Source organism: Dermacentor silvarum, chromosome 1, assembly GCF_013339745.2.
Source record: "Dermacentor silvarum isolate Dsil-2018 chromosome 1, BIME_Dsil_1.4, whole genome shotgun sequence".
Lineage (NCBI taxonomy): Eukaryota > Metazoa > Arthropoda > Arachnida > Ixodida > Ixodidae > Dermacentor > Dermacentor silvarum.
In genome coordinates this window covers 163,199,275-163,226,863 of record NC_051154.1, presented here as the reverse complement: position 1 = coordinate 163,226,863, position 27,589 = coordinate 163,199,275, and the positions used below count along the sequence as shown (strand labels likewise).

Here is a 27,589-nt window from a genome sequence, read left to right as displayed (position 1 = left end):
TTGAACCGGTTTTGATCAGTTCTGCACTTGTTTTGACCCTGTTTTGAGCACTTGTTTGTGAGCGTGATCACAACAGATCACACGCTACGGACACCGCTGACAGCCCGGGCCCCTAAAGTGCTTAGCACTTGAAAGAAAATTTTTTATCAAACTGCTTCTTTTATCAGATTGTATCTTGCATTGAAAAAAAATATGTTCATTACACTTGAAACCTGTCTTTGAAGAGATGCTAAAAGAAAATGTTAAGCTGAGATAGATTGACAGATTTCTGTGAATAGTCACCACTGAAGGTCTCGCTGCTGCTCTTCAATTTCAATCGCCCGCGCCAAAACAGATAAGTTGATGTAATCCCCTCAAGGTCTTCTTTTCTGCCGCCATCTGTGAATCAGCCAGTGCTGATACGATTGACAATTTCAGTATTACAGAAGCCTAATTTTTCAATCTAGCTTGACTTAATATTTTCCTTTAGTGTCCCTTTAGACCCCTTGGAGCTGCAAAAACAAATTTCAGCATTAGTAAACACGGTAATTGGTGGAAGAACACCCATCTTATAGGGTGCACATGAACACCCTGCGTCAATGGGTGTACATTTTAAAGCACATATTTCGCACTCTTATGAGTAATAATCTGGTTTTGTTTTTATTTCTGCTCTTTTTCTTTTACATTTTCTTGCATATATATCATTGTAGGGTGTTTTGGGTATGCATAGGTGCTAAATAGGTGCAATTGAGGATGTAAACACAGAAAGCATCCTTGTAGCACTCCTCATTGTGGAAAAATTTTTGCTGAGTAGAGCCATGATGGATCCAGGGATTTTATTAGCTTTCGCTTTGAAATGGTTTGATGGCTATTGCAACCAAGCATGTTATGTTTACCTTTCTGCTGAATTTACTTTGACCACAAGATCAGTCATTTGCGCAAACAAACAGTAAAAAGTATTTAATTGCACTAAAAAGTAACATTCTTTTCAATCTATGTTTGTCCTACCTGTGCATGGCCTTCCCAGACGATTAGTAGTAGTACTAGTCTTAGTGATTAGTTGGCGACATCAGAAAAACAAAAGGGACAAAACTATACAACTGTGCTTGTGTTGTCTAGTCGTATCCTACTTTTTTTGCCCTGTCCCCAAGTATTCATGTAGATTATGTACCAACAACCCAGTTCATAGCCCTTCTGCAGTAATACTTGTCAATGTAAAAGCACGAATAACTGTCAAGTGCAGCCGGTGCCCCTTTGTTGCCCTTGTGCTAAATTTGGGAACCATGCCTACACATATTGAAACTTTGTCATCTGTCGATTTGTGCCTCTAATAGACCCCAGTATTTGACGTGGCTGATTAGGGATTCTGGCAGTAACACAATGCAGGATTCTATAGTATGAGTAATAGTTGAATCACAGTATAATTGTTGTTTTTTAAATGCGTTGCAGTCAGCAGACCTGCAGTCTCCAGAGGTTGATATTTCTCTGCATTCTTCGAGCATTGAGAGTCCAAGGTAAGACTTAACAAGCCATTTCCTTCCTCCAAACACCAAACACCTCTTGAGGTGCATCTTTTATGCGTGTATCCTTTACTAATATTTTTCAGTATGCAGTGGTATAGAAAAAAAAATCAAAATCAAATTCCTGGATTTTACGTCCCAAAACCGTGATATGCTTATGAGGCACGCCATTGTGGACTCCAGATTAATTTTAACCACCTGCGGATCTTTAATGTGCACCTAGTGCACAGTACACGGTTGTTTTTGCATTTTGCCCTCATCGAAATGCAGCTGCTGCCGCCGAGAAAAAAAAAAAAGCTAGGCCAGATTTCAGCACTGCTACCTGCCTAAGTATGCAATAACATATACTTATATTGTGATGATAGTAAAGTCTCGACAGCTACATGCATGTGCATCAAGGGTGACCTTGCACGCCCTCATTTATTAAAGTGATGATTCTATACCTCATATTTCTTTTGTGATTTTGCGCATCCTGTGATGCAATTGCTTACGCTCAACGCACCTCGAGTTTTCTGTTAGATAACTGTAGAGTAGGTGTAGTCTACCTGCAATGCTAAAAAGAAATACAAGTATTTTTATGGCGGAATCATACGCGACTCTCTGCAGTTAAACACGTAAAGCAAATGAATCTCACAAGGGCTATTGTGTTCATGGACTCATTGAGTGTAGTCCGAGCCCTAATGAGTACAAAAACATAAGAACACAGTTTTTAACCAACTGTATGCATTGCTGTGCTCAGCTTATACGGGTAAACAAGTCATCGTCCTACGCTGGGTACCTGGCCACAGTGGCATAAAGGCAATGAAGCTGCTGATGAGAATGCTACCTCAGTAGCATTTAGCGACGCCGACGCAAACATACCCATTCCATCCACAGACATTAAACCATACTTACACCATACATTGCAGAAGCCGTGGCAGAAACAGTGGGATACCCAGGTATGCAATAAACTACACCTGATCAAACCTAAGCTAAGGTACTAGATATGGGAGAAAACAAGAATACAAGGAAGGGATTGCTTGCAGATTGAGAATAGGACACACTTAAGGCACTCACTCTTACCTCTTGATGGGAAGCATTCCTCCGGCATGTAGTAAGTGTGGCAATACTCTAACAGTTATTCATGTTCTTCTCCAGTGCCCTGCTATAAAAGCGGAGAGGAAAAAGTTTTTCGCTTCCGCATATCGCGAACACACCCCTCTGCATCCATCATTTTTTTCTGAGTAATGAACTGCTTTTTAACTTGAAGACTGTTTTGAACTTTTAAGCCGAAACAAATGTCCTGGAAATCATTTGGCCAGGTAATATTTAGCACATGATAGTTGTGGGGATTGAGGGGGGCGCCGGCGCCATTGCGCGGGCTTCACCTGTTCTGCCATCCCTCGCCTATCCCCGTCCGCTCCCAACCGTTTCCAGCGGTGGCGCTCCACACGCAGTGGTTTGCGGTGAGAGCGGCGCGCTGACGTCACTACGCGGCCACGTCGGCTGCGAGTGACTGTGCGTGGCTCTCTTATTTCTGGGACCGACGCAGGGTACGTACATGCTTTCCTCTCGTCAGCCGACACCTTTGTGACTACGACTTGAGCTCGTGCACGGTGCCTTTGCCCGTGTGGGGAGCACGTACTTTGTGCTGATCCTTTCCTGACGCTAAGCCGACGGGCGGTGCCTAGTGCTCGCGCGAGATCATACCACGCCGAGCTGCAGTTGCCGAAAGCCAAAGCCGAAGGAGATTGCCCGAGCTCTTGTGAGTTGACCCATTGGTTATCGCTAGAGCAAGTAGCATAGCCGCCGGGACTTTTCCTAGCGGTGTCTCCCAGCTTGAGCCTGTGCTCTCGCTGCGACGTGCTATAGGCGCCCGTTTCTGTATTTTTGCCCTTGGTGCAGGACGGGACCCCTTTGGCTCCCAGCCGCGTGGGCATTTGTGCAGTGCTGGTGCCGACGGATTCAATAAACGGTTTCCGTTATCTCAGGACATTACTGTGTTTTTTGTGTGCGTCGCTCGGTAGCCCCTTGAGGCCTGAGCTCAAGCGCAACGGTGCTGGACGCGACGGCTGATGCAGCCCTGTGGCTCGCTAAGCTCGAACCCGCGGTGGTTGGTCTCCTGTGAGACACTAAGAACCCACATAGTGCAACTGTTATGTTTTGTTGCGTCATATGTTTTTAATGAAACCAAACTGCCATAGCCGAATTCTATAATTCGTCAGTGCCATTATTTTCGTATCTATATCTTTTACAGCAACAGTTTTAAGGCCCTTTTACAGTCGTGTCACATATACCATTAGGAATTCATTGTCTGCGCCATCCACAATTCATCGATAACATTACCATTTGTCATTGCGCTCTTTGGCCATACCCTGGCCCTTGCGCTATATAACACCACACATCATCATGCTTTAAAATAAAGAAAAAAAAAAACTCGCAAGCAAGAATATGCATGGCAGAAACCACAATGGAAGTGTTATCATCAAGGCTTACCTAATTCACTAAGGTATGAGAATGGGCTAGACAAAGAACGGCAAAAAAGGTGGGACGAAGACAAGCACTGTCTTCGTCCCCACCTTCTTTGCCATCGTTTGTCTCGTTTTGCACTGAACAAAGAAGATTACTTAACACAGACATAAACAACATTCTACACATAATAATGTGCGATATCATTCAAACACAATTATGTACAACATGTCAGAAATAAAATGCATTTTCAAGGATATAAAAAGCGTAAAATGTGACGCACCTGCGAACTCATTGGGATGGAAAGCTTTAACACAGAAAGCACTGCCATTTCTGTTAGTTTGATGAATTTATGTATTGTTTAACAGTAATTACAATTAAAATTTATTATTATGCATACAAGGAGCATTTTTTTCACTCAGAAGCTTAGTAAGAAAGAAATCAAGTGCATAACTCTTGTAATTGCGAACTTTTAGAGCTTTGGCTAGATGAACTATATATTGAGACAGCCATTACGCGTATGCATAATTAGATGTGGAAATTTCCACCACAAATGAATTTAATAACAGCGTAGCCAGTAATTTCACTTAACCGCAGAATGGTAAATGATTTTTACCACCAAAAATACGTTAAATTTAATGCTATGAGGACCTTTAATACCCGTTGCGCTAGTGAGTGGCTGCAGCATTTTGCTGCTGAGCCCGAGGTCGGGGTTTGTGTCATGCTACAATCATCGGCATTAACTTTGGATGCTGCCTCTGTACAGTGGCAAACATCCAAAGGCACACAAACGTTTGCACGGATAGGACAACACATGTTAACGTATGTGTGTGGCATACATGCACCACTGCACCATTCTCGACTTGTGATTTTTCCGGCTATTGACTGCTTGCTGGCTGCCGACGCGAGATCTTTCTTTCGCGTGTATGGCTTTTCCCTCACTTTCCGATACTCCAATGGAACTCCCTCACTTTTCCCTCAACGGTCCGATACTCCAATGGCTCAAATAGGGATAGATGTATCTGTCATACCTCAATAGCTGAGCAGGTGACTTCGGGCAGGCTGTGAAGATGGCAAACGAACCGGCACTGCACCAGCACTTTACCGCCATTAAAATAAAGGAACAATGGCTATAACTTGGATTGCATTGGATCACTGCAGGACACTGTAGTCGAACAGCATGCTTTGCCAAAGCTTTTCGACACATCAATGCAAATATAAATAGTTTTGTTGAAATATCTTTATTATAGGTGGGAAGGGTGTCCCAGCTATCACGCAGCACGATTTAAAAAAGGAGGAACGGCGCTACGCGAAGCAAACTTAGTGCGTATTGTTTCCAGTACAGTGGAGTAGCCGCCAGTAATTTTTTCGTTACTGATATTTAATTAGCTTATTGTAATTAATTAGCTAACTTGAGAAGCACTGTCATAATTATCAAAGTGTCAATGAAAAAATTGTAGAGCAACATGAAAAAAAATCACAGCATATCCAGAAAGTGAATGATGATGAGTGGGCGAAGCACCGGGGGATCATTCGGGTAAACCACAGCTACGGACGAGAGATAAAGAGAGCGCGCGTCGGGAACGAGAGAGAAAGAGAATGCGCGTCGGGAAGGAACACCCTTGTGCACCGCAGCGCACCTAGCTACGGACAAGAGAGAAAAATGCCGGAAGCGTTCTCCGGAAGCCGAAAGCTGGCTTCCGGAACCGGAAGTGGAAACAGAAGCGGAACCGAAAGCGGAACCGGAAGTGGAAACGGAAGCGGAAGTCGGCTTCCGGTTATACTATACATATACATATATATCTATATATGCGTATACATACATACATAGCGGTCTCCATGCCAACCAGAGCTACGGACTTACGCCATCTGGTGAACACTTCATAAAACTACAGGTGGCTACCACTTACGCCATCTATTGAGCAATTCAAAAACTAGAGGTGGCTACATACTACTAATACTACTACTACTACAGAGGAGGGAACGACCCACACCCTAAGGAGCTTCGCCCCTAAAACTCCCGATACAGCTTTCTGTTGCTCAGTACGTGCTACATAAAAGTGTTTTTCTGAGCGTGAAAGGAGCCCGCAAATACACACAGAATTGCCGCGCGACTGGTCGCTCGAGGCTTTTTTTGCTTCTGTAGTTGTTCATGCAGCTAGTGAAAGCATAGCCTTTGAGATCTGTTACGCTTCATGCTACAGTAGGTTTGCCCAAATATTAAAATCTGCATAACTGTCGTCTTAAGTGGCAAGGATGTGTGAGCTACTCATTTTGCCTTGCAAAAATAACTCAGGTTATGTGTTCAATGGAGTGCAGAAACATGAAAATGTAAAATGAATTACGAACCTTTAGAATTTCCAACTATATTTTTTTCATGTGAGGAGATTGATCTGTGTCCTAACTTATGTCCTAGGCACGCTAATTTTTGTACAGCCAGGGGACATTCAAAACGTGATATGGACATTTCTTGTTCGTCCTATGGACGTTCGTGATAGGCATTTAGATGGATAGACGTTCGAACTTGTGGCGGACGTCCCAAGGATATCCGTTGTTGCTTGGGATACATTGACTCTATGGGTTACGTGGCGGTGCCGCGAAGACATCTGAATTGTCAAGCATGGCCGAAAAATTGGACATCTGTAAAATTGGTCGTTGACTGTACACACTCTGAACCACCCCCATCACGGCGTGCAAGACAGCAGCAGCAGTGGAAAAGCCTAAGGAAGAGACAAAGAAAGCTTCACTTTAATATTGCTACGGAACAGTATTTGCGATGACGAAGAGGCGAGCAGTGTGAAGACGAGACGACGGTTAGAGGCTAGCACGAGCTGTTGCCTGTTGGCCAAGTGCGGCGTATTTGCTTGTAAATATACTTGTATATAGCGTTTTGTCTGTGTCTTCCTACGTAACATATCTGGTGGAGGTGGACGTTCCCTCTACTTTATCACTGAGCTTCACAGTGGACGGTACGTCGAGCCTTCCGTCATGGCTCCCGGTGACGACAGCTCGATTCAGCCGGCTCTGACACCTGCTGCCACTTTGATGACCTACATCGCTCTCCCCGCTCCCCGTGATCCCGGCGTATTCTTGGGCAAAGATGGCGAAGATGTCGAGGACTGGATCAGCCTGTACGAACACGTCAGCTGCAATAACCGGTGGGACCCTGCTATCATGCTCGCCAGCGTAGTCTTTTACCTCGGTGGCACACCTCGAGTTTGGTTTCAGACACACGAAGATGAGCTCACCAGTTGGGGTTCGCTTAAGCAAAAGCTCCGAGACTTGTTCGATAACCCCTACGGTCACCAACTTGCCGCGCAGAAGGCGTTATCCGGCCGTGTGCAGATGTCAACAGAGCTCTACGTCACGTACATTCAGGACGTCTTGGCTCTGTGTCGCAAAGTTGACGCACACATGACTGAGCCAGACAAGGTTTCCCACATCCTCAAAGGCATTGCTGATGACGCCTTCAACTTGCTCGTTTTCAATAATGTGGCAATGGTGGATGCAGTTATAAAAGAGTGCCACTGCCTGGAACTCGCTAAAAGCCGACGTATCGACCAGCAGTTTGCCCGTCTGCCCAACACTCCAGCGACATCCTCCTGTGCCGACACTCCTCGTCCCAACAACACTGGCGATGTTACCCGGATCGTCCGGCGTGAGATTGAGGCTGCCTATCCGGCTGCCTTCGACTCCTGCTCCTCCAAAGCACCTACAGTCACGGTTTCCCTGATCCAGGCAGTTGTCCGCCAGGAGTTCGCAAACATGGGTCTTCACACCGTCTGCTCGGCTCATCGCCCTGATACCTACCCGGCTTTTTCGATTCCGCCCCCTCCCGCATATTATTACCCACCCCATTTCCGCAACCAATCTGAATGGCGCACCGCTGACGACAAACCCATTTGTTTTCACTGCCGTCGAATCGGGCACATTTCTCGCCACTGTCGCAGTCGCTGGAGTTCCCTGACCCGGTCTACTTATATTGCCTACTCTGGCCCAGGTGGCCCTTCTCGTCCCTATGCCGCACACTCCGATAATGCCGCCACTGATTCTCCTGCGCCAAACCGCCCCTATTCTCGTTCGCCTTCGCCCCAACGATGACAATCTCAATCTCCCCAGCCCCGTCGCTCCTATTCGCCGACTCCCTTCGGACGCCCCTCCCAGCTGGAAAACTAGATGATGCAGTTCCTCGAGGTGACGCTGCATTGCTCCCTACGCCGCCAAATCCTCTACTGACATTGCCCACTCATCTGAACCTTCTTGACGTGCAAGTCGACGGTGTTTCTGTGTCTGCTCTTATAGACACTGGGGCGCATTTATCAGTAATGAGCGCTGACCTTCGTAACCAGCTGAAGAAAATAGTCACACCCGCCACGCGCCTTTTGTCCGTGTCGACGATGGCGGAACAGCCCCCGTAATTGGTATGTGTGCCGCCTGCATCTGCTTCGCCGATCGCTCCACTATCGTTCTATTCACAGTCATCGCCCACTGTCCCCACGACATCATTCTCGGCTTGGACTTCCTCTCCGCGCATTCTGCTCTCATCGACTGTTCCACCAGCACTCTCCGCCTTGACCTGCCTGTTCTGGATCCCGCTGAACCACATCCCAGTCGCCTCAGTTCTGTCGACTTCATTCGCTTGCCACCTTCGGCACCGACTTACGTTGACTTAGTGTCATCCCCACCAGTGCCCGATGGTCACTACATCGCGGCTCCCATGCAAGACGTTCTTCTTACACACAGAATCACAGTACCTCATACAGTTTTATCTATTATGGTGAATTGCGTCTGCCTGCCAGTGGTCAATTTTGGCTTGACACAAGGGCTGCCACGCGGGATGTCTCTGGCCCAGCTTTGCTCATTCGAGGATCACTCAGTAGCATCTATTGCAGTAGATGACAATTCAGCCGATCCTCCTCTACCACCGCAATCGGCAACTTGTACCATCGCCAACTTCCAGAAAATGATTGCGCCCGACATGCCGTCCGAGCACGCTCGTGAGCTCTACCGTGTTATGTTTTCCCACCACGATATTTTTTACTTTAACAATCGTCCTTTGGCCCAAACAACAGCTGTTAAACATCGCATTAATACCGGCGATGCCCCTCCTATTCATTGCTGCCCGTATTGAGTTTCACCGGCTGAGCGTCAAGTTATTCACACAGAAGTTCGCAAAATGCTTGCCAAGAACATTATTGAACCGTCGTGTAGTCCATGGGCGTCACCTGTTGTATTGGTAAAAAAGAAGGATGGCGCATGGTGCTTTTGCGTGAATTATCGGCACCTTAACAGGGTTACCAAAAAGGACGTGTATCCCCTACCTTGGATTGATGACGCCCTTGACTGCCTCCATGGTGCTCGCTATTTCTCCTCTATTGACCTTCGCTCCGGCTACTGGCAGATTGCCGTGGACGATCTAGACCGCGAGAAGACTGCTTTTGTAACACCCGACGCTCTTTATCAATTCAAAGTGATGCCGTTTGGTCTATGTAATGCTCCTGCCACTTTTGAATGCATGATGGACTCCCTTCTTCATGGTTTCAAATGGGCCACGTGCCTGTGCTACTTAGACGACGTTATAGTCGTCTCCCCAACGTTCGCTACGCACCTCGAGCGCCTCTCAGCAGTCCTGGACGTTTTTCATCAAGCCGGTCTGCAACTCAACGCATCGAAGTGCCAATTCGGCCATCGCCAGATTATGGTCCTTGGACATCTCGTTGATGCGAACGGAGTGTGACCAGACCCAGGCAAGATCCATGCTGTTACGCACTTCCCTGTTCCGAAGTCTGTCAAGGATGTGCGCAGCTTCATCGGCCTTTGTTCGTACTTCTGTCGTGTCGTGAACAATTTCGCACCCATAGCAGGACCACTAACCGAGCTTTTGAAAAAAGACGCCCCTTTCCAGTGGAGCGATAACGAGGCCTCTGTGTTCTCGCATCTAATCGACCTTCTCACAACGCCACCCGTTCTGGCCCATTTCAATCCTTCTGCGCCTACCTAAGTTCGTACTGACGCCAGCGGCCACGGAATTGGTGCAGTACTGGTACAACGCCAGCGCAGCAATGACCGTGTTATCGCTTACGCCAGCAGGCTCCTCTAATCCTTGGAGCGCAACTATTCCATCACTGAGCGTGAGTGTCTGGCCCTAGTTTGGGCGGTTGCGAAGTTCTGCCCATACTTATATGGCCGACCCTTTTCTGTTGTCACTGACGCCTCCAAGAATATTCGTATTTTGTCACCTACAAATCTGGCCGACTACACAAGGACGCTGACTGCCTGTCTCGCTATCCGGTAGATGAGCCTGACGACGCTGAGAGTAGTACCGCCAACGGCATTTTCTCTGCGTCTGATGTCGCTAACATCGCCGTTGAGCAGTACCGGGACCTATCGCTGTGAGCACTCATCGAGCGTCTGCGCTCTACACCTACCGACGCCTCCGTTCGCTGATATGTCCTCTAGGGCAGCATTCTGTACCGAAAGAACTTCCTCCCTGATGGATCTGATCTTCTTGTCGTGCCAAAACATCTACGACAGACTGTGCTCTTTGAGATGCATGACGCACCCACTGCAGGACATCTTGGGGTAACCCGCACGTACGACCGCGTCCACCGCCGCTTCTATTGGCCTGGTCTCGCTCGCTCCGTCCGACGCTATGTTGCTGCCTGTGATCCCTGCCAGCGTCGGAAAACACCTCAGGTGCTACCTGCTGGTCATCTCCAGCCGATCCCTGCGGAACCGTTCTTTCTTGTTGGATTAGACCTCCTCGGCCCCTTTCTCATGTCATCCTCTTGAAACAAATGGGTAGCTGTCGCAACTGATTACGCCACCCAATACGCTATCACGCGGGCTCTCCCTACCAGTTGCGCCACTGACGTCGCGGACTTTCTCTAGCGTGACATTATCTTGCTTCATGGCGCCCCGCGACAGCTGCTTACTGACCGTGGTCGTAACTTCCTGTCGAAAGTTATCGCTGACATTGTTCGTTCCTGCTCCACTCAACACAAGCTGACTACCTTATACCATCCTCAAACCAATGGTCTGATGGAGCGGTTAAACCGTACCCTTACAGATATGCTGTCCATGTACGTTTCCAAGGACCACCACGACTGGGACATTGCCCTTCCTTACGTCACATTTGTGTATAATTCTTCCCGGCACGACACCGCCGAATTTTCTTCATTATATCTACTGTACCGTCGCGAACCGACCTTGCCCCTTGATACAGCACTTCCTCCTGCTGCGATACCAACAATCGAGTATGCGCGCGACGCCATTGCCCTCGCCGACCATGCACGCCAGCTTGCCCATACTCGACTGACGGCCTCGCTAACCACTCAGCAGCGTCTGTACAACGCCCGCCACCGTGACGTACAGTTTTTGCCTGGTGCGCTCGTGCTCCTGTGGTCGCCCTCTCGTCACGTCGGACTTTCAGAGAAGCTCCTTTTGCGAGACACAGGGCCCTACCGCGTGCTGCACCAGGTGACGCCTGTGACGTACGAAATTGCTCCGGTCAGTTCGACCTCGCCATCTACTCTGGCATCTAGTGATGTCGTGCACGTCAGTAGGCTCAAGGCCTACAACACTGCTTTCGAGTCCAGCCTTTAGTCGCTCCGGGACGGCGCTTTTGCCGCTGGGGGTAATGCTACGAAACAGTATTTGCGATGACAAAGAGGTGAGCAGTGTGAAGACGACGACGGTGATTAGAGGCTAGTGTGGGCTGTTGCCTCTTGGCCAAGTGTGGCGTATTTGCTTGTAAATATACTTGTATATAGCTTTTCGTCTGCGTCTTTCTACGTAACAATATCTTATATTACCCAACCTTCATATTTGCTAAATGTCGTCCTTTTATGTTCAAGAAGTGAGTGGTGGAGTTTCTTCAACTTCAAAAATATGTCAGTAGCATTCCTTTAAGTAAATCTGAGTTCCATGGTATTATCGGTACAAAAATTATACATAAGCAACGAACACACAGACATTTTTTTCACCTATTCTACCATGGAATCGCAGCACCAAAGAAGTTTTGCTAAACTTTATTTTGAAGTTGGTGTTTGTCGTAAATATGTTTGTGTCCCCTTCTGCTGTTTAGATGCCATCATAATGTAGTAGTATGTTTATGTTTGATGGTGAGACGGCTTCAAGTTAATATTTCAGACAAATGCAAGACTGGCATGTTGCAGTACTCTTCTGACGTAGTCGAAAAGTTTTCCTTTATTTTGTCTAGTCTCATGCACATTTTCTTCTGTTGTCGTTCTAGGATGGAGCAGACTGTTAGTGGCGGCTATGACTCGGCACTGGAATATGTGAGTGGCTTGGAAAAGCTTTTTGGTCTAATTAACATTTTTATTTACTAGCTTTGCCACGAGAGAAAATTTTATGAATGATTCAGGCCTTTGAGCATTGCTAAAGGAACACTAAAGAGAAAAATAAGTTTATGTGCATTAGTAAATAACGCTTCTAATACAGCCTGTGCTTGTTACAACAAACTGTAATAATTTAGCGAGAAAGGTCAAAATTAGGGCCGCGGTATGTTAAAGGGCCCCTAAACCACCCAGAGGTCGAAATTTATTTGTGGTGTTGCAGTTGTGCACAAGTCTACAACGAACACTTAGCCGCGAGAATTTTTCGAAATGGTGCCGTAATAGCGGAGTTACACGTGTTTGATGAACGAAAAACAGCCCTCGCTCGTTTCGCTCTTTCCTTCGCTACGGCTGGTCTCTCCTCCTCGCCAATTGCTGCTCCAAATGTCACGTGACATACGTCATCGCCAACGCGCTTCTCAAAACACTGCCTACTTCCGTTTAAGGCGCGTCGACGCTAGCCATGCTAGCGGCACATATGTGGACGACGATACAGCCTCCAGTCTGCCGCGTGCGAGAGGTGTCCAAAGTAGACGACAGTTCGGCCGGCGCCCCGCCCCCTGCACGATCAACGGGCCAATCGACGACCGCGAGGCTGCGCGCCTCTTCCACCGGCAACGAAAACATCGGCTGCAGCCAAGTGCACGGCCATAAAATAAAGACCAACTAATAAAGGCTACCAACATAAAGACCAACAAATAAAGGCTACCGACGGGAGACTACCGGCTCGGCTGTGCTCGCATCGTAGCCGACGGCGCCGCTAATATCAGCGTATTTTTCTTCTTTGTGTACAATTATTACGAAGAGCGATAACAACGATAATAAAATATTGTGGCTTGTAAGCGTTCGTAATTCATTTCGAAGCGCCGTCCGCTTTAGCTTTGAAGTGAACCGGAAAAGGCCGAGCGACAATATCGGCACCGTCGTGCGATCAGCGGCGGTGAGGCTGCCGCACAAATGAGTCCCGGTCTCATCCTCTCTACGTACGGCAAGGAAATCTCGTCGCTCACGAGCAAAACCGCTGTCGAACGGCGGCCCGCGAATGGCAAACGGCGTGCGGCGAGTTAGTGTGCCGGTAACGTGGACGTGAACTCGGCGCTTCTCGGCTACCCGCTGTTGCTGCGGTGCCGGAGCGTGTTATGCGAAGCGCGTGCCGCTATAGACCCTGTGTTACGCGCACGTCTGGAAAGGCCAACACTGTCGCACTCTGTTCGCGCAGCTAATGAGACCGCTAAGCATGACTGTGTTGGAACACGAGCGATTTGGCACTTGCGTTGCGGGCTGTAATTACCTATGCGCAAGCGCGCACAAGCGAGCAACACGGCGAGGACGCGCATGGAGCGCGCGTACCTGCTAGCAGACAAACCAGAAGTCGTAGGTTCTTGTTCGACCAATGGACATTGTTTCCGCCGTTGACATCACCAGATTCCCCCTGCTGACGTCACGACGACCGCTGGGGTTCCGGAAAGGCGAGGGGAGGAGGACGGCATTGTTTTTTTGGTTTTGTGGCACGCCCGCGGCGCGTAGCGCTGCAGCGTTTGGCATCGTTGATCGTGACGGCATTCTGAACTCGATGCGCCTGTTTACTTGCAATGTTAAAAGATATCTGAGGTGGTTTAGGGGCCCTTTAAGAAATGGCGGAACTTCGCATATACTGCTGTACAGTCGTTGACTGATAATTCAGACTCGATGGGGACTGCCGAAAAGTGCAAATAATCATAAATCCTAAATATCAGATTCGGCTGAAAATAAGCGGCCAAAATAGCCGTGCATTATTTTCAAATCATTGCTTTCATGGATACCATCATTTTGCGTTTCTAGTGCAAGATCCATCGCGTCTACGATTGATGGTATTCTTAGCACAATGCCAAGCGTGCTATCTTTTGTATGCCTAGTGCGTTACGAATCGGCATCACTGAGCAATGGCATTCTTGGCACAGTGCCAAGCATGCTGTGCAGCATCGTCCGTCGACATGTCCGGTGCTAGTCAAGCGAAATTTCGCGAAGAGTGAAAGTCAAAGAATATGGCCCATGTTTGTCAACGTGTTGCTGCGTGCAAATGCAGTTTTTCGCCTAGACAGTTCACGGCCGTGATTTTCTAGCGATGCCTTTTATGCTATTCCTTTTTACATACACTTTTGGCACTTTGTCAGTGGTGAGAGTGAAGCTCCGCATGCCTTATCAATGGAATCAGCCGGTTATGAAAGGGGCATAGAATCAAGCGGAAAGCATCACTACAAGATTGCTGCCCAAATCTCAACCATTTTCAGGCTGTCGCTACAGATAGATGAAAGTGCAGTCAGTGCATGCACTGAATGTTCATCGGTGACCACTAGATCTAGTAGGCTTCATTACTTTTGGTTTAGAGAAAGTGTTGGCAACATGGCTGATGACTATGCTGGTGACGTATCAAAACTAAAATATCACTAGTCCTGCTCGACTCAGTGGCCTCATTAACATACAGTCGCGCAGTCCGAATTATTCCACGGCACGCTGTAAGTTGTCCGAAATTTTCTTGGTCCTTAAACTAGTGGCATTGCCACAGAGCTGTTCACATAATTAAGCATGTCCGAATTATTGGTTGGGGACTGTATAGTGTTTGATTATTTGAACTTGGAGGCAATCGCAAGAACACAGAAAAAAAAAAAGAATAAATTGGCATGGACTTTACACGGCAACCGTATACCCACACTAGCCGCACGATGCCTTGCTGTCTGCGATTTATTGAGGCTGGTTATCGACAACTTGCAGTTTCCCCGCATTAGGTCATTTACAAAACTCTGCCCTGCACAACGCCAAGATTTTCTTGTCGTCGAGTGAAGGGTTCAAGCTATATTTCTGCCAATGCAGCCAGCTTCTTGCTCATGCTGGCCATCTGGCCGGAGTATGTCGCCTCGGCCAATGACAGGCATTGGCTACAGTTTGTTTCTCACATGAAACAATGGTAGGTAGAATAAACTGATATTTTTTAAATGCGCTGCATAGTATTCTGCAGGAACCGAAAGCAAATTTTACCAAGTCTCTTAAAATTTCGTTAAGTCACAACGGCCAAAATTTGGGAAAACATTTTGAAATCTATGGCGCCACCTTGACGTATCGGTTCTGAGCCAAGTTGTGGCATGACATTCAAAAGGGGAAGCTTGATCTTCATTTTCTCTTCTAATAATCGGTCAATTACTGTGAATTGTATAAGAGAGAGTTCAGGAAGAATATGTTATCAGTCTAAATTAAGGGTTTTTCTCTAGTTTTAAAGGGGCTCTGAAACACTTTATCGAACTTGAGAAATGTTAATGACGTTAAAATAGACTATTTCAAGAATGCTTTGCAGCAAAAAGTACTGCAATGTGTTCAGCAGAAGCAGAGTTATTGGCTATCAAAGATTACGTTTGAACTGCTTCGCGGTGCTCCCGTTCCTTCTTCAATGCCTTGCACTGTGAAGGCGAGAGCGAAGTGAGGCATGCCCACAACGCTCAATCTACTGAACGTCACTGATTTGATTTTGGATATTCACGTAGACGCCTCTACTTCCGATTTTTGTGCCTGTGACGCGTCAAACTCCGAGGCTATCCCTCAACTTATGGTTGAGTTTACGAGGTCTTGTCCCATTGCTGTACTAAAGTGTACCAGATAGCTGTTTTCTCGCCGTGAGTGTCTAGTAGCAAATTTATTTGTGCACTTATCTCTACGGCAATCACACAAGTTTTGAGGGTTGAACGAAACGTCGCCTTTATGTTCGCTTTTGTGAGAACGTCGACAGTGCCCACATCAAGTAATTGATGGATGCCACACTGCGGACTCGCATTGAAAGAATTCCTAACGTAATTAGCTTAGACTATGATGGCGACACACCTCAAAGGTGTGCAACTCGGGATGTTGCAAGTCAGATGTTGCCGCTCACGCCGGTTTATCACACACCTGGAGCCATGTCACCCACAGAGACTCCTTAGAGCACGCGGTTGTCCTCAGCGAGCCGGCTCGTCATGGCAGCCCGCTACATGTGACTGCGTGCAGCACTTGCTACGTGCACGACAGGGCTGGAGTGCGCGCTCGTGTGCTCTAGTCTGGCCGTGCTCCGGGGTGTGGACTGGCTTTGTCCTGTACCAGCTTGACCGACGGATAGTAGTCACATCCAAATTGGGCATTTTGAAGCGCGTTCAATAGCTCAGTATGAATAGCTCAGTCTGCCAAGGCATCTAGCCAGGAGTGGCCAGGAATGAATGCGCACTGGCAAGCGTTTGTGTGGTCCGATTTTAAGTTTCACATGGTTCAAGGCTAGTTGAGTGTTTAGAACTAATCGAATTTAGCGATACCAGACGACTACGACACCAATAAGTACTGTGGCCAAAGGTTAGTTCCTACACGGGTGGCTGCGGCTGAGCGTGAGCAGACAATTGGCGGCTTCTTTCAGAAGTACGTAATTATTATCTCAATTTGAAAGCAGATTTTCGCTTACTTCAACTTATTTATTAAACTGCATCAATAAATATACATAGTAACAGTAGGAGGAAGTGCTCCGACCCAAATACCCTTCTTCATTGATGCCAGCTATTGGCCAATAGCAGCCGCCTATGGGAATCAGCTATATTATGAAATAAAGCATCCAGAAAATAGTAAGGAGCTGGCTTCTGTTGAAAAGAGAGCGTTTGAGAGAAAGGTGACTTCGCGCTCCGCTTGCGAGATTCATGTGCCGCGCACGACTGCAAAATTTGACTGAGATGTTCACAGCAGCGTATGTTATCCGTGGGCTGTGTTTTTTCACCAAGCACGAGGGGTGGTTCAGGACCCCTTAAGTGGATAACACAAACAGAATGGATTCCTGTCTCCTTGTTCATTTTGTTGTTAAATCCACTATTACTGTCTGGCAACTGGCCTGTCTTTGTACCCTCTGGTCACTCGAGAGTCGGTGCACATTGGGCAGCAGAATCAGGGATGTAACAGTCCTACCTCTTCCCCTCCTTGCCCCTCTATTATGCTTACTGGTAGAAGGAAACTGCCACTCTCATGTTGAATGCTATGCAGCATAAGGCACAGCCCCTTTGTAAATATACTTTCAACTAGACAAAATTTACTGGTTAGCATGACATATAAGCTGAGGGGTGACTGAGCCCATATTCTTGGCTTTTTCTGATGAATTGGATCTCAACTCCACAAACATGGGGTCACTAAAGCTCATACAAACTTGATACAATACAAAAATGAAGCACTGAAAAAATGAGTAAAAGGCAATGAATTGTTAGGCAAGCTAGTGTTACATAACTGGAACATCAAAATATTAGCTTTTTAGGAAACTAAAACATGAAAGGAATAGTGCTTTTTGTGAACTGCAGCCTCTGTGTTTGTTAACATTCTCTGTTTTTCACATTCAGCAGAAGGTGGGAAATGTAAGTGTTGTAGCTACCGTATTTCCGCAGTACAACCCACACCAAAAATGAAAAGAACTTTAGCAGTAAAGTTGGAGTGTTTGTTATATGCACATTTCACTTTGAAGTGGGGCTCATGGCAGCGTGGTGTATGCTGCTGTGAAGCCACACCTCAAAGCAAGGTTCTCTCCTATTCTAAGTTTTGTTATCTCCTAGGGAACCCCATCCTTTCCCTGCGTGTTTAATGTCCCTTCTACCTCCTTCATGATTGCCTATTCTCCTCTTTATGGGTTGCCATTTTCCATTTAGTGGTTAGCGAATAATGGATGCAGCACCGGCAAACTCATACATCACTCGTTCCTACGGTGCTCCTTCAGTCTGCGTGAAGTGCTCCGCTATACGGCGGAAAACCAAATCACTGTTAGGATTGTCGGCTCGGTCGCATTTGCTTCATCACCCTTGCCCATGCGAGAGCTGCTCTGTTCGCACTGTCTGCCTCTGCCATGTAAATGCTAGCTGTGAAGTTATCCGATTCATGTCACATGTCATGTGACTGATTCGTCTGCGATCATGTCCGCCATGTGAAACCAGCTTTATCAGCATCGCCGAAGACAGGGGAACAGAGCTGCTGGCCAAAGATACGATGTGGATGAGTCATCCATTCGCGAATGGAGACTGTTTTTGAAAAGGTTTGAGCATTGTTTTATGCAGTTATTTCCATGGGTTATACGCATATTTTTTTAATTTCCGGGTTGTTGTAATTGTGGGTGCATGGTATATGCAGAAAAATACGGTATTAATGAGGAAACCATGGCTGGTGTAGTCTAGCGTTCTAGCTAAGGCAGTGTGAGGTGAGGTTCGACCGTTTGTGATTAGTCACATTGCACAATCTGTAGCACTCGTAACAAGTAAGCCAATTGGTGTGTTGTTTCTGAACTCACTATAGGAACGGTCCAGTGGTACAAATTTAGATGCAGGAAAACTGGTTGCTCCTTCTCTCCTTCTCCTGTCTTTTGTCTCGTTGTGCTGTTCCTATGATGCATTCGAGTCACACATTGTCGACTGTCATTAGAGACACAGTTTAAGTTGTTTCCCAAGCTGCTACGGCAAAATCTTGCAACTCACTAGCTCACATTGTCATAGCGCATGCATCATTGTATGCTGCAGTGATTGCATTTCATTCTTATTCGACAGCACAGAGACTCTTCAGGAGGCAGAACATGCACTTGTCTGTTAGTTTGGCCGTAGCCTTGTTTATTTTTACAATGACTGCCTCCACGTTGCATGGGAGCTGGTGGTCCGCTGTGGTGGCACCACATTTTCAGACATTTTATTCCAGTTTATATTACATTATGAACAACTTTTGCCATGCGCTGCTGCTTCTTTGTTTCTGCATGTCATGCAGTGAAGGGAAATTGGTGTGACCCTAACATAGACAATCACCAACTGACTGAGAAAGTGGCTTCCTCTAAGTAACCCCTGCCTTTGGCGTCACCAGGCAGGCATTGGAAAATTACAGAAAGCTATGGCTTGGCCTACTGTGTTCATTTGAGCGTCAGCACTTTTCTTTCTGTTGCCAACCTTTCGGGTGGCTCACAAGCAGTGTTCTTTCAGCTTGAAGACTTTCTGGAGTGTGGAGAAAAAATTGAATTTCTTCATGGACATCCCTTCAAGCCGTGAGTGATCTTTGATCTACTTTGAATTCCTTGTGTGGTTACATTGAGGTGCTTTGTTGTCATCGGGACATAGTGACAAACAAAACTGAACTTTAGGTAAATATTTATAAAGCAGAAACTACATGGAACATGGTTCTGAAGTATTTTTGTTGTTGTGTAGCCTGGCATCTGTGCTTTAATTTCATGCCAAGTGATAACTGCACTGTTATCATTTCCCAGGTGTGTCCTATGCGGTGTCTATTGGCAACCACATAAAACTAGGGGAGTGCAAGTACCGAATAGTAGATTTAAAAAATCGAGTATTGATTTTTTTTTTTTAATTTGGTACATACTGCCAGCCTGAATGTCAGGCCTTGGGCAGGAGTGGGTATGAAATAATACAAGAATAGGTGAAACAATACAAGGATACAGCAATTTCATATCAACAGCATGCTAACGTTGCGCGTAACAGCACTTGGCACTGTGCATAACAAATTGAGCATACGAAGTCGCAGCTCATTTATGTAAAACAAGAAACAATACAAGAATAATTTAAATACAAGGATACAAAATTTCCGTACCAACAGCATTCTAACGTTGCGCGTGACGTGTGACAGCACTCGGCACTGCACATGACAAAGCCGTATTCGATATCGCAGCTGTTCAAAAAAGGAACGAATGCACATGAATGAAAACGCATGACAAATACGCATGATAAATAGAAGGGAAGTACTTATCGCAAAGGTTCAAGCGCGCACATGAAAGACGAAATAGTGGGGCTTTCGACCACCTCAGCGGGTAGGTCGTTCCAGTTACGGATTGTATGCGGGAAGAATGAGTTTTTAAAAGCATTCGTTTTGGCCAAGTATTCACTGACTTTCCTGGAGTGGAAGGATCGAGTTTGCCGTCGCTGTACTGGTTGAAAGCATAAATTCTTATCTATTCCTAATTTGTCATGATACAATAAATAGAAAAGTTTTAGTCTATCACGATACCGCCTTGTCTCCAAGCTCTCCAAGTTGGCTGTCTGAAAAAGGGCTGTAGGGAATGTTTTCCAACTATAAGAGTTACAAATAAATCTAGCCGATTTCCTCTGTACTTTCTCGAGTTTTTGGATGTTAGTTTTTGGATGTTAATTTCTGTCGTTGATTTACCTAAAGATCTGCGTAAGTATCCTAAGCATTGCATAGCTCTCCTAACTATATAGGTCACGTGATCATTCCAGCGAAGATCATGAGTAATTAGTAGCCCAAGATACTTATAACTCGTTACTTCTGATAGAGTGGTACCATTGAGGACGTACGTGAACTTAAAGGTTTGAACCTTACATGTTACTTGCATTGCCACTGTTTTCTTGATGTTAATACTCATTTGCCACGTGGAACACCATGTGTGTATGCAATTTAATGCGTTGTTTAATAATTCCTGATCTGCCGGAGTGCGGATTTCTTTATAAATAATGCAGTCATCAGCGAAAAGCCGTGCCACAACAGGAAGATCCCTAACCAAATCATTTATAAAAATCAAAAACAATAAAGGCCCTAGTACAGAGCCCTGAGGGATTCCAGATTGCACAGGGGCAGATTTAGAAGTTGTGTGGCCAACGGTGACTGCCTGAGACCTGTAGGATAAGTAGGCTGCAAACCATGCGAGTAATGAGTCGTTCTTAAGTATTGGTCTTAATTTTGAGAGCAGCTTAGAATGACACACTCAGTCGAAAGCTTTCTCGAAGTCTAAAAATATGATATCAATTTGACTGGACTTATCGATAGCCAACGTAAGGTCATGAATAGTTTCGAGTAGCTGAGTAATGATAGACATACCTCGGCAAAAGCCATGCTGACAGTTTTCAATGATGTCATTCTGTTCGAGGAATGTCAACAGGTGTTTGGATATGATATGCTCAAGTGTTTTAGCACAAATGCAGAGCAAGGAAATAGGCCTATACAACAACACAAGTGACTTGTCTGCATTTGGAATGGGAGTATTTATTTTATTTTTTATTTATTTGGTACCTGCATCGCCTTTGCAGGCATTACAGCAGGGGGGTATACAAATCGCGACAAAAATTGTTTTTCAATTTTAAACACACAAAGCGCGGTAAAATTCATCATTAGATTCAATACCTATAATATTTGACGGAAGAGCGTTCCAGTCCCTCGTGGTTCGACAAAAAAATGAGTATCGCAAGGCATCACCTTTAAAAGGAAGTTCGTAAAGTTTCAAGTTATGGTCCCTTCTGCGTGAAATATACGATGGTGGCCTAATATACTTTTCTCTTTCAATGCCTGTTTTAGAATAATATATATTATGAAAAAATTTAAGTCTAAGGTTCTTTCTTCTGTCCTTTAAATCCTGCCACTGAAGTTTACGCTTGCTTTCAGTTTACGCTTGCTTTCAGTTTCACCAATAAAAACCTCAGTATCAGTGATACTGAGGTTTTTATTGTAATTTCCCAATACAAATCGGACTGCCCTATTCTGGATTTTTTCAAGTAAATTAACTGACTCACCAGTATAAGGGTCCCAACAAACACACGCGTACTCAAGTACCGTACGTACGTGGGTAAAATATAGTCGTTCTTTCAGTGTACTAGGTAAGTGGCCAAAATTTCGACGTAGGAAGCCCAGCTTACGTAATGATGGGTAATGATGGATTGATGGAAACAGGTAATGATGGATTGTTTCCAATCGTGGGGTAGTTCAGCGCTGGCGAGCGATTTTCTAACTATTAGACATAGGTTAGACACATAGACACATAGACACATATCAGACTTGGTTCAGAATTGAACCAAGAAAAAAGAAAGCCAAATATCAAATGAAATATTGCATGTCGCAAAAGTTAACACAAAGTGTAATGCTTTGTGTGGGTCTCAAGCGTGCTCTTGGGACAAAGGAACAACTACAAAGTAGTGCAAACAATCCCAAGAGCATTTATTGCACCTTTCATACACCAATGCCAGCTAGCTGAATTACTACCAATAGAAAACATGCCGACTGGTGCTGATGAATCGAGGAAGACCGACTCACCGTGACAGGATATCGAGCGAAATGTTCGCCCCCATGCTAGACACCAACGCCTAATCGTTTGCATATACAGACACGCGAACGGTGGCTTGTTGGAACGATCATGTTCATCTATATGGGTGTCCTGCTCCGAAGCTTTGCGCAGGACAGTCCTGTGAAGCATGCTGCCAGGTGCGTGACACATCTGTGCACCGCCGACCCCAAACCAAAGAGGAGGAGGCTACTCCCTTTTGCGCCCGAGTAACCCCACCGATAGGTGGCGTTAGTAACGGAACACTCATGCCATTCCTCATAATATGCTGCAACTACACTGGCCGCTGCCGCCACGTAGATGTGTGGAGAAGCCAGATTGTAGGAGACGCGAGAGCCATGCGGGGAAAACATCAGGGGACACATGTGAGTCAAGCGCCCCCACAGCTTACAAATTTTATGCAAGACAAACCAGGTGCTGCACATGCTTGGGAGTTTGCCCTCATTGCATAAGCATTTTGCTTGCTTTTAGTAACTTAGGAATTTAGATGTACTGTATGCCTAGTCTTTTTAAGGGAACACCAAATAAGTACTATACCAGCACTGATTACAGCTCAGCTCATTATGAAGGTCTTGAAATTTTTATTCAATCAATAAAGTGTCTGTTGAACATAAACAAGTGCTTCTTTTTTGCCTTTGAAGCTAAATAAACAGAAGTTATATTGGATTGAATATTTTCAGTTTAATAGTAGGCCATACTGTGCTTCACGGCAATCTTCTATTGCTTAAAAATTTCGCTCACCAGCTTACCTGCAGAAAACAGAAGAGATTTCTTGTCTTTATATCAAATGTATTCCGTGGGTTATTGTCAGCTTGTTAAGGTGACAGACAAAAGTGCAAACTGCGCATCATGTGCCTCAATTTCACCTCTTTACGCAATCGTAAGCACAACACGGGTCAACCATGGTTGGCACGGACGGTAAAGGGCAGACACCTTTTCACTGTTGGGTTAGGTGTCGTTTACTAACTGCTGAAGGCCCTAAAATCGGGAGGGCCGTGGCAAGTTTCAGTGTCATAAAAGTTAAATACATTTGTGAAATATGTCTTTTTCAGTTGTAAACCCTTTCAGCTACGAATTATATTCTGCAGGAAAAATTTAAGGCTTGCCGGTGTTGATGTTTGAGGTGCCTGGAGCGCGAAGAAAAACATTTCACCTGTCTAGGGCAGTTATTATGCAAATTCTGTCGCGTCCTTATATGGAGAGATCATGACTCAGTACTAACCTTTTTTTTGCAAGTACGCTGTGGCAGTTTACAGAAAAGAAGGAAATTAATTATTCAAGGTTGTGCGACTGGTGCATCAATAGGTTCACAGGTTGTAATATTGGAAGAAACAGTCCTTCTGAGCTGCGATGCACAGGGAAACATCGCATTTCCAACAGCGGACCCTGGTTTTCGCCACACACTTCTCATACTCTTGCACCGCTGCGGAAACGGCCAGTGGTCCTTCGCAATGTACCTCACACAAAAATGGTCGCAACACATTTAGAGCAAGTACGGTGACTTAAAATGAGCTGTTGGGAAAGGAAATTAAAAGAAATGCTATATTTCAGCGCTGACAAAATTCTCAAATACAACAACAACAGTTTGGGTAGGTTCTGCGGGTCTGCTTCGCCCGAATGAAATTCTATTGATCTCACATCAAACCAGGAGTCACTGATATCCAAAGAACCACTCGACGACACGACATAAATGTCAGAGCGACGTCACTTGCCCGCTGGTCTGGCAACAAGAGCGTCTACCATCTACACGATCAAACAGTGTGTACGGCGATCTTTGTCCCACATTTTAAAATTGCTGCCACTCGAAAATAAAAAGAGTACTCAAAAACAAAAAATTATTTCTTTGATAGTCAACTAGATGGCGTAACAACTCCATAAAAGTGTCAGTAGTTTTAAACTTTCGCGCGGTGCGTATGGGTCGCCGGCGTGGTAAAGGAAGAGTGAGTAAGTCACTGTGTGTCCGTATGGAGACATGGATCAAAACAGGGGTGAAAACTATTCAGTAACAGAACTGTAAGTATTGAGTTCCTGTTTTTCATAAAACAGGCTGCGGTAAAAGAGAAATTTGAACAGCGACTCACCAGAGCTCCTGTAAAACGTGGAGGCATCTATCTTGAAACATCTTTTTCTTCAGTAGTGTTTCGCCAATTCATATTAGATGGCGTTCATTATGTTTATTTGTGTCTCGAATATTAGTCGCACCAGTGTGCAGTGTGACTGCTTCGCTTTTTGATGAAAAAACGTCAATGAAGAAAACACTGACTGAAAAGGATAAGGCACAAATGCATCATAGAATTGCGTTCTTATTTAACAATTAAATCTTATACATCACAAAACATGACGTAATGAATATTGGCATACGGACTAACCACACCCACCAAGGACTAAATTATGTATTTTCAAAAACTCTAAAAGAGGTTTAATTTAATTGAAGTATTACTAATAAAAATTGTTTCATATAGAGACATTACGAAAATGTTTCTCTGACATCTCTTCATTGTAGTGCTTTATATTTTTTATTTAAAAGTACCTTACCCTTTATTGGGCATTGAGTAAGAGGGACTTTGTACAAGTTTACAAATAAAAGTAATAAAAAGGTAACATAAAAAATGCATATAAATAAATGAAAATTGAATCCGTGGAAACAAACTAGAAACAACATCAGCAAAAAATACAGCATAAAGACTATAAACTGATAGTATGCATATTGAGGAACTGCTAAAAATTTTTTGGGGTTAGTTTCTGCAACTGTGCTTCGGGAAGGTCATTCCACAAACATGTGGCACGTGAAAGTGCTGAAGAGATAAATGCAGTATTATTGTAGATGCACATGGAGTTTAGGTGATTGTGTAATCTACGTGATGTGTACAACATTGTTTCCAGGCATAAAAAATGGTGGGTAAATTGACGCATGGGTAATTATGAAATGACACAAGGGCTACATCACGGCAGTTACCTTGCAGCTAAAGGAAAAGAGAAAGTTTAATTTGGGTTATGTTTCAGGGGTAGTCATAATTTTGAAAAAGTAAATGAGCGGCTCTATTTAGAATTGCTTCAACCGTGATAGTTTTATTAAAGGGACCAGATCGGAGAGGAAAACTGAAGTTGTGGGTAGATTAATATTTGATAAGCTCGCTTGCAGATAAGAGAAGGCAAGTTTTGAAGGTCTTGGCATAAATACCCTAATTATCTGTATGCATTGGCGCACCTTGTAGTAATCTAGGAGAGGATCGGTGTAAAGGTGACACCGAGATATTTAAGTGATAATGCCCAAGATAGTGTGTTTTTTATGTCGTAGGATAATATAGAATTAGAACTGTTTCAGCTAAAATACATTAATTTGCATTTAGTTGAGCTTAAATTCATTAGCCAGTTGGCCACATTAATCAATAATTAGGTCGAGGTCTTTTTGAAGAGTGGTGGTCAGCAGGTCTGTTAACCCTTTATGGACGAGTGTTGTCTACAGGCAGCATACCTAAAAAAATGTTTTTACTTGCCGAGTTTTGGTGTTGAGTACAAAGTTTCTGGCTAAATGTCTTCAGCCAGCACTGAATGACAGGCAGCAAGCATTATTTGTTGTTTTAGAGCAGGAACACAGGATGAGGAAGAAGTTTGGCATGCAATTTGCATTCTTTTGAAAGCGTGGTCAGAGGAGACAGACTGATGCAAAATCTCCGGCTCCAGTGGTATCACACGCATGATGTAAAGTAAATGCAATGTACATCTAGACTATGGTTCATGTATGACAAGTGTAGTGTTGTGTTGTATTCCAGCCCACGGTGGCGCCACTAACACCACTAACACTAACGCTGCTTACCCCTCTAACAGAGGGCGCCATTGAAGTGGTTCCATTTCATTCTTGTATATATACCATGAGAATAAACAGCGCTGGGCACTTCGTTTGTTACTGGCTCAGCCGAAGGTCGCGTCGTTCCTCCCGTCTCGACATGGTGTCAGAAGTGGGATCTGTTCCGAATTGACGACGATGTCTCGGGACGACAACACCAAGGACAGCGAGCCACTTGCGGCTGCCGGCAAGGGAGTCATGGTAGTCGCTGCACCCCACTTGCAACCGCCCCCTCAATTCGACTTCGAGAACCCGGCAGCTTGGCAAAGATGGCGCCAACAGTTCGAGGACTAGTTTCGCTACGAGTCTTCACGCAGCAGGCGACGAAGTTCGCGTCAGAACGCTGCTGTACTGCATGGGAACCAGGTCACGGGACATCCTGTGCTCGTTGCAAGTACCGGACGAAGATTCCGCAAAATACAGTGTCATCGTCGGTAAGCTCGACGGGTATTTCGTACACCCCGCCAACGAGTTGTACGAGAGCGCAAAGTTCCACAGACGCGTTCAACAGGCAGGCGAGACTGCTGATGCGTTCTTCACGGCTCTAGGAAACATGGTGAAGCGCTGCAACTACGCTTCACGTGTCATAGAAGAGCGATTGGTCCGCGACCGCTTTATTGTTGGCCTTCGTGACACGAAGTTATCGGACAAGCTCTGCCGGAATCCGAAACTTACATTAGATGAAGCGCTCATGTGTGTTCGTCAGGCGGAAGACGCAGAAAGGGAAAGAGCAAATCTTTCGACATGTTCGCCAGCAGTGATAACGCATCCCGGGCTGATAAATGTGGACGCGACGAAAGTCATGCAGAACCGCCCACAGGAGCGAGAGACGCACCACGCAGCGCATGTTTCTTCTTCGCCTTGCAGATTTTGCGGACGGTCTTTTCATCCGCGCTCAGAATGCCCTGCGCGCCGAGCGACCTGCAACAAATGCAGTAAGAAGGGACACTTCGCAGCAGTGTGCCGTGCTGGCAAGAACCTTTCCCTTGTGGAATTAAGTGCAGTCGGTTCGAGCAGCGGAGCCCGGGCCAAGTTTGTCGACGTAAAAGTTGACGGAATGTCTCTATGCTTTAAAGTGGACAGCGGCGCAGAGGTCACAGTGGTCCCCAGTACATTTTCTGGGATTCCACCGCATCTCGAGGCGCCAGAAGGGGAGCTCGCGGGACCGGCGGGGCAACCATTGGACGTGCTAGGGACGTTTGTAGCCACTCTGCAATGGAAGCACAAGCTGGTGAAGCAGCGGCTGTACGTAATTTGGTCACAGATCGTGCCTCTTCTGGGGTTTCCTGCAATCCAAGAGCTGAGTGTGGTCAAGTTTGTAGATCCCGTGGTCGAGACTGAAAACAACAAGGCGACATCAGACCAG

The 27,589-nt window shown here is 45.7% G+C and overlaps 1 protein-coding gene across 3 annotated transcripts in view; it reads left to right on the top strand.

Annotated features, from left to right (window-relative positions):
• Positions 1-27,589, top strand: part of LOC119436329 (uncharacterized) — an 89,837-nt gene that overhangs the window by 8,107 nt on the left and 54,141 nt on the right. For all 3 annotated transcript variants that reach the window (XM_049657068.1, XM_037703154.2, XM_037703153.2), the window contains exons 4-6: positions 1,429-1,493; positions 12,202-12,247; positions 19,279-19,340. In XM_049657068.1, coding sequence (XP_049513025.1) covers positions 1,429-1,493; positions 12,202-12,247; positions 19,279-19,340 — 173 coding nt within the window. The remainder of the gene's footprint in view (positions 1-1,428; positions 1,494-12,201; positions 12,248-19,278; positions 19,341-27,589) is intronic.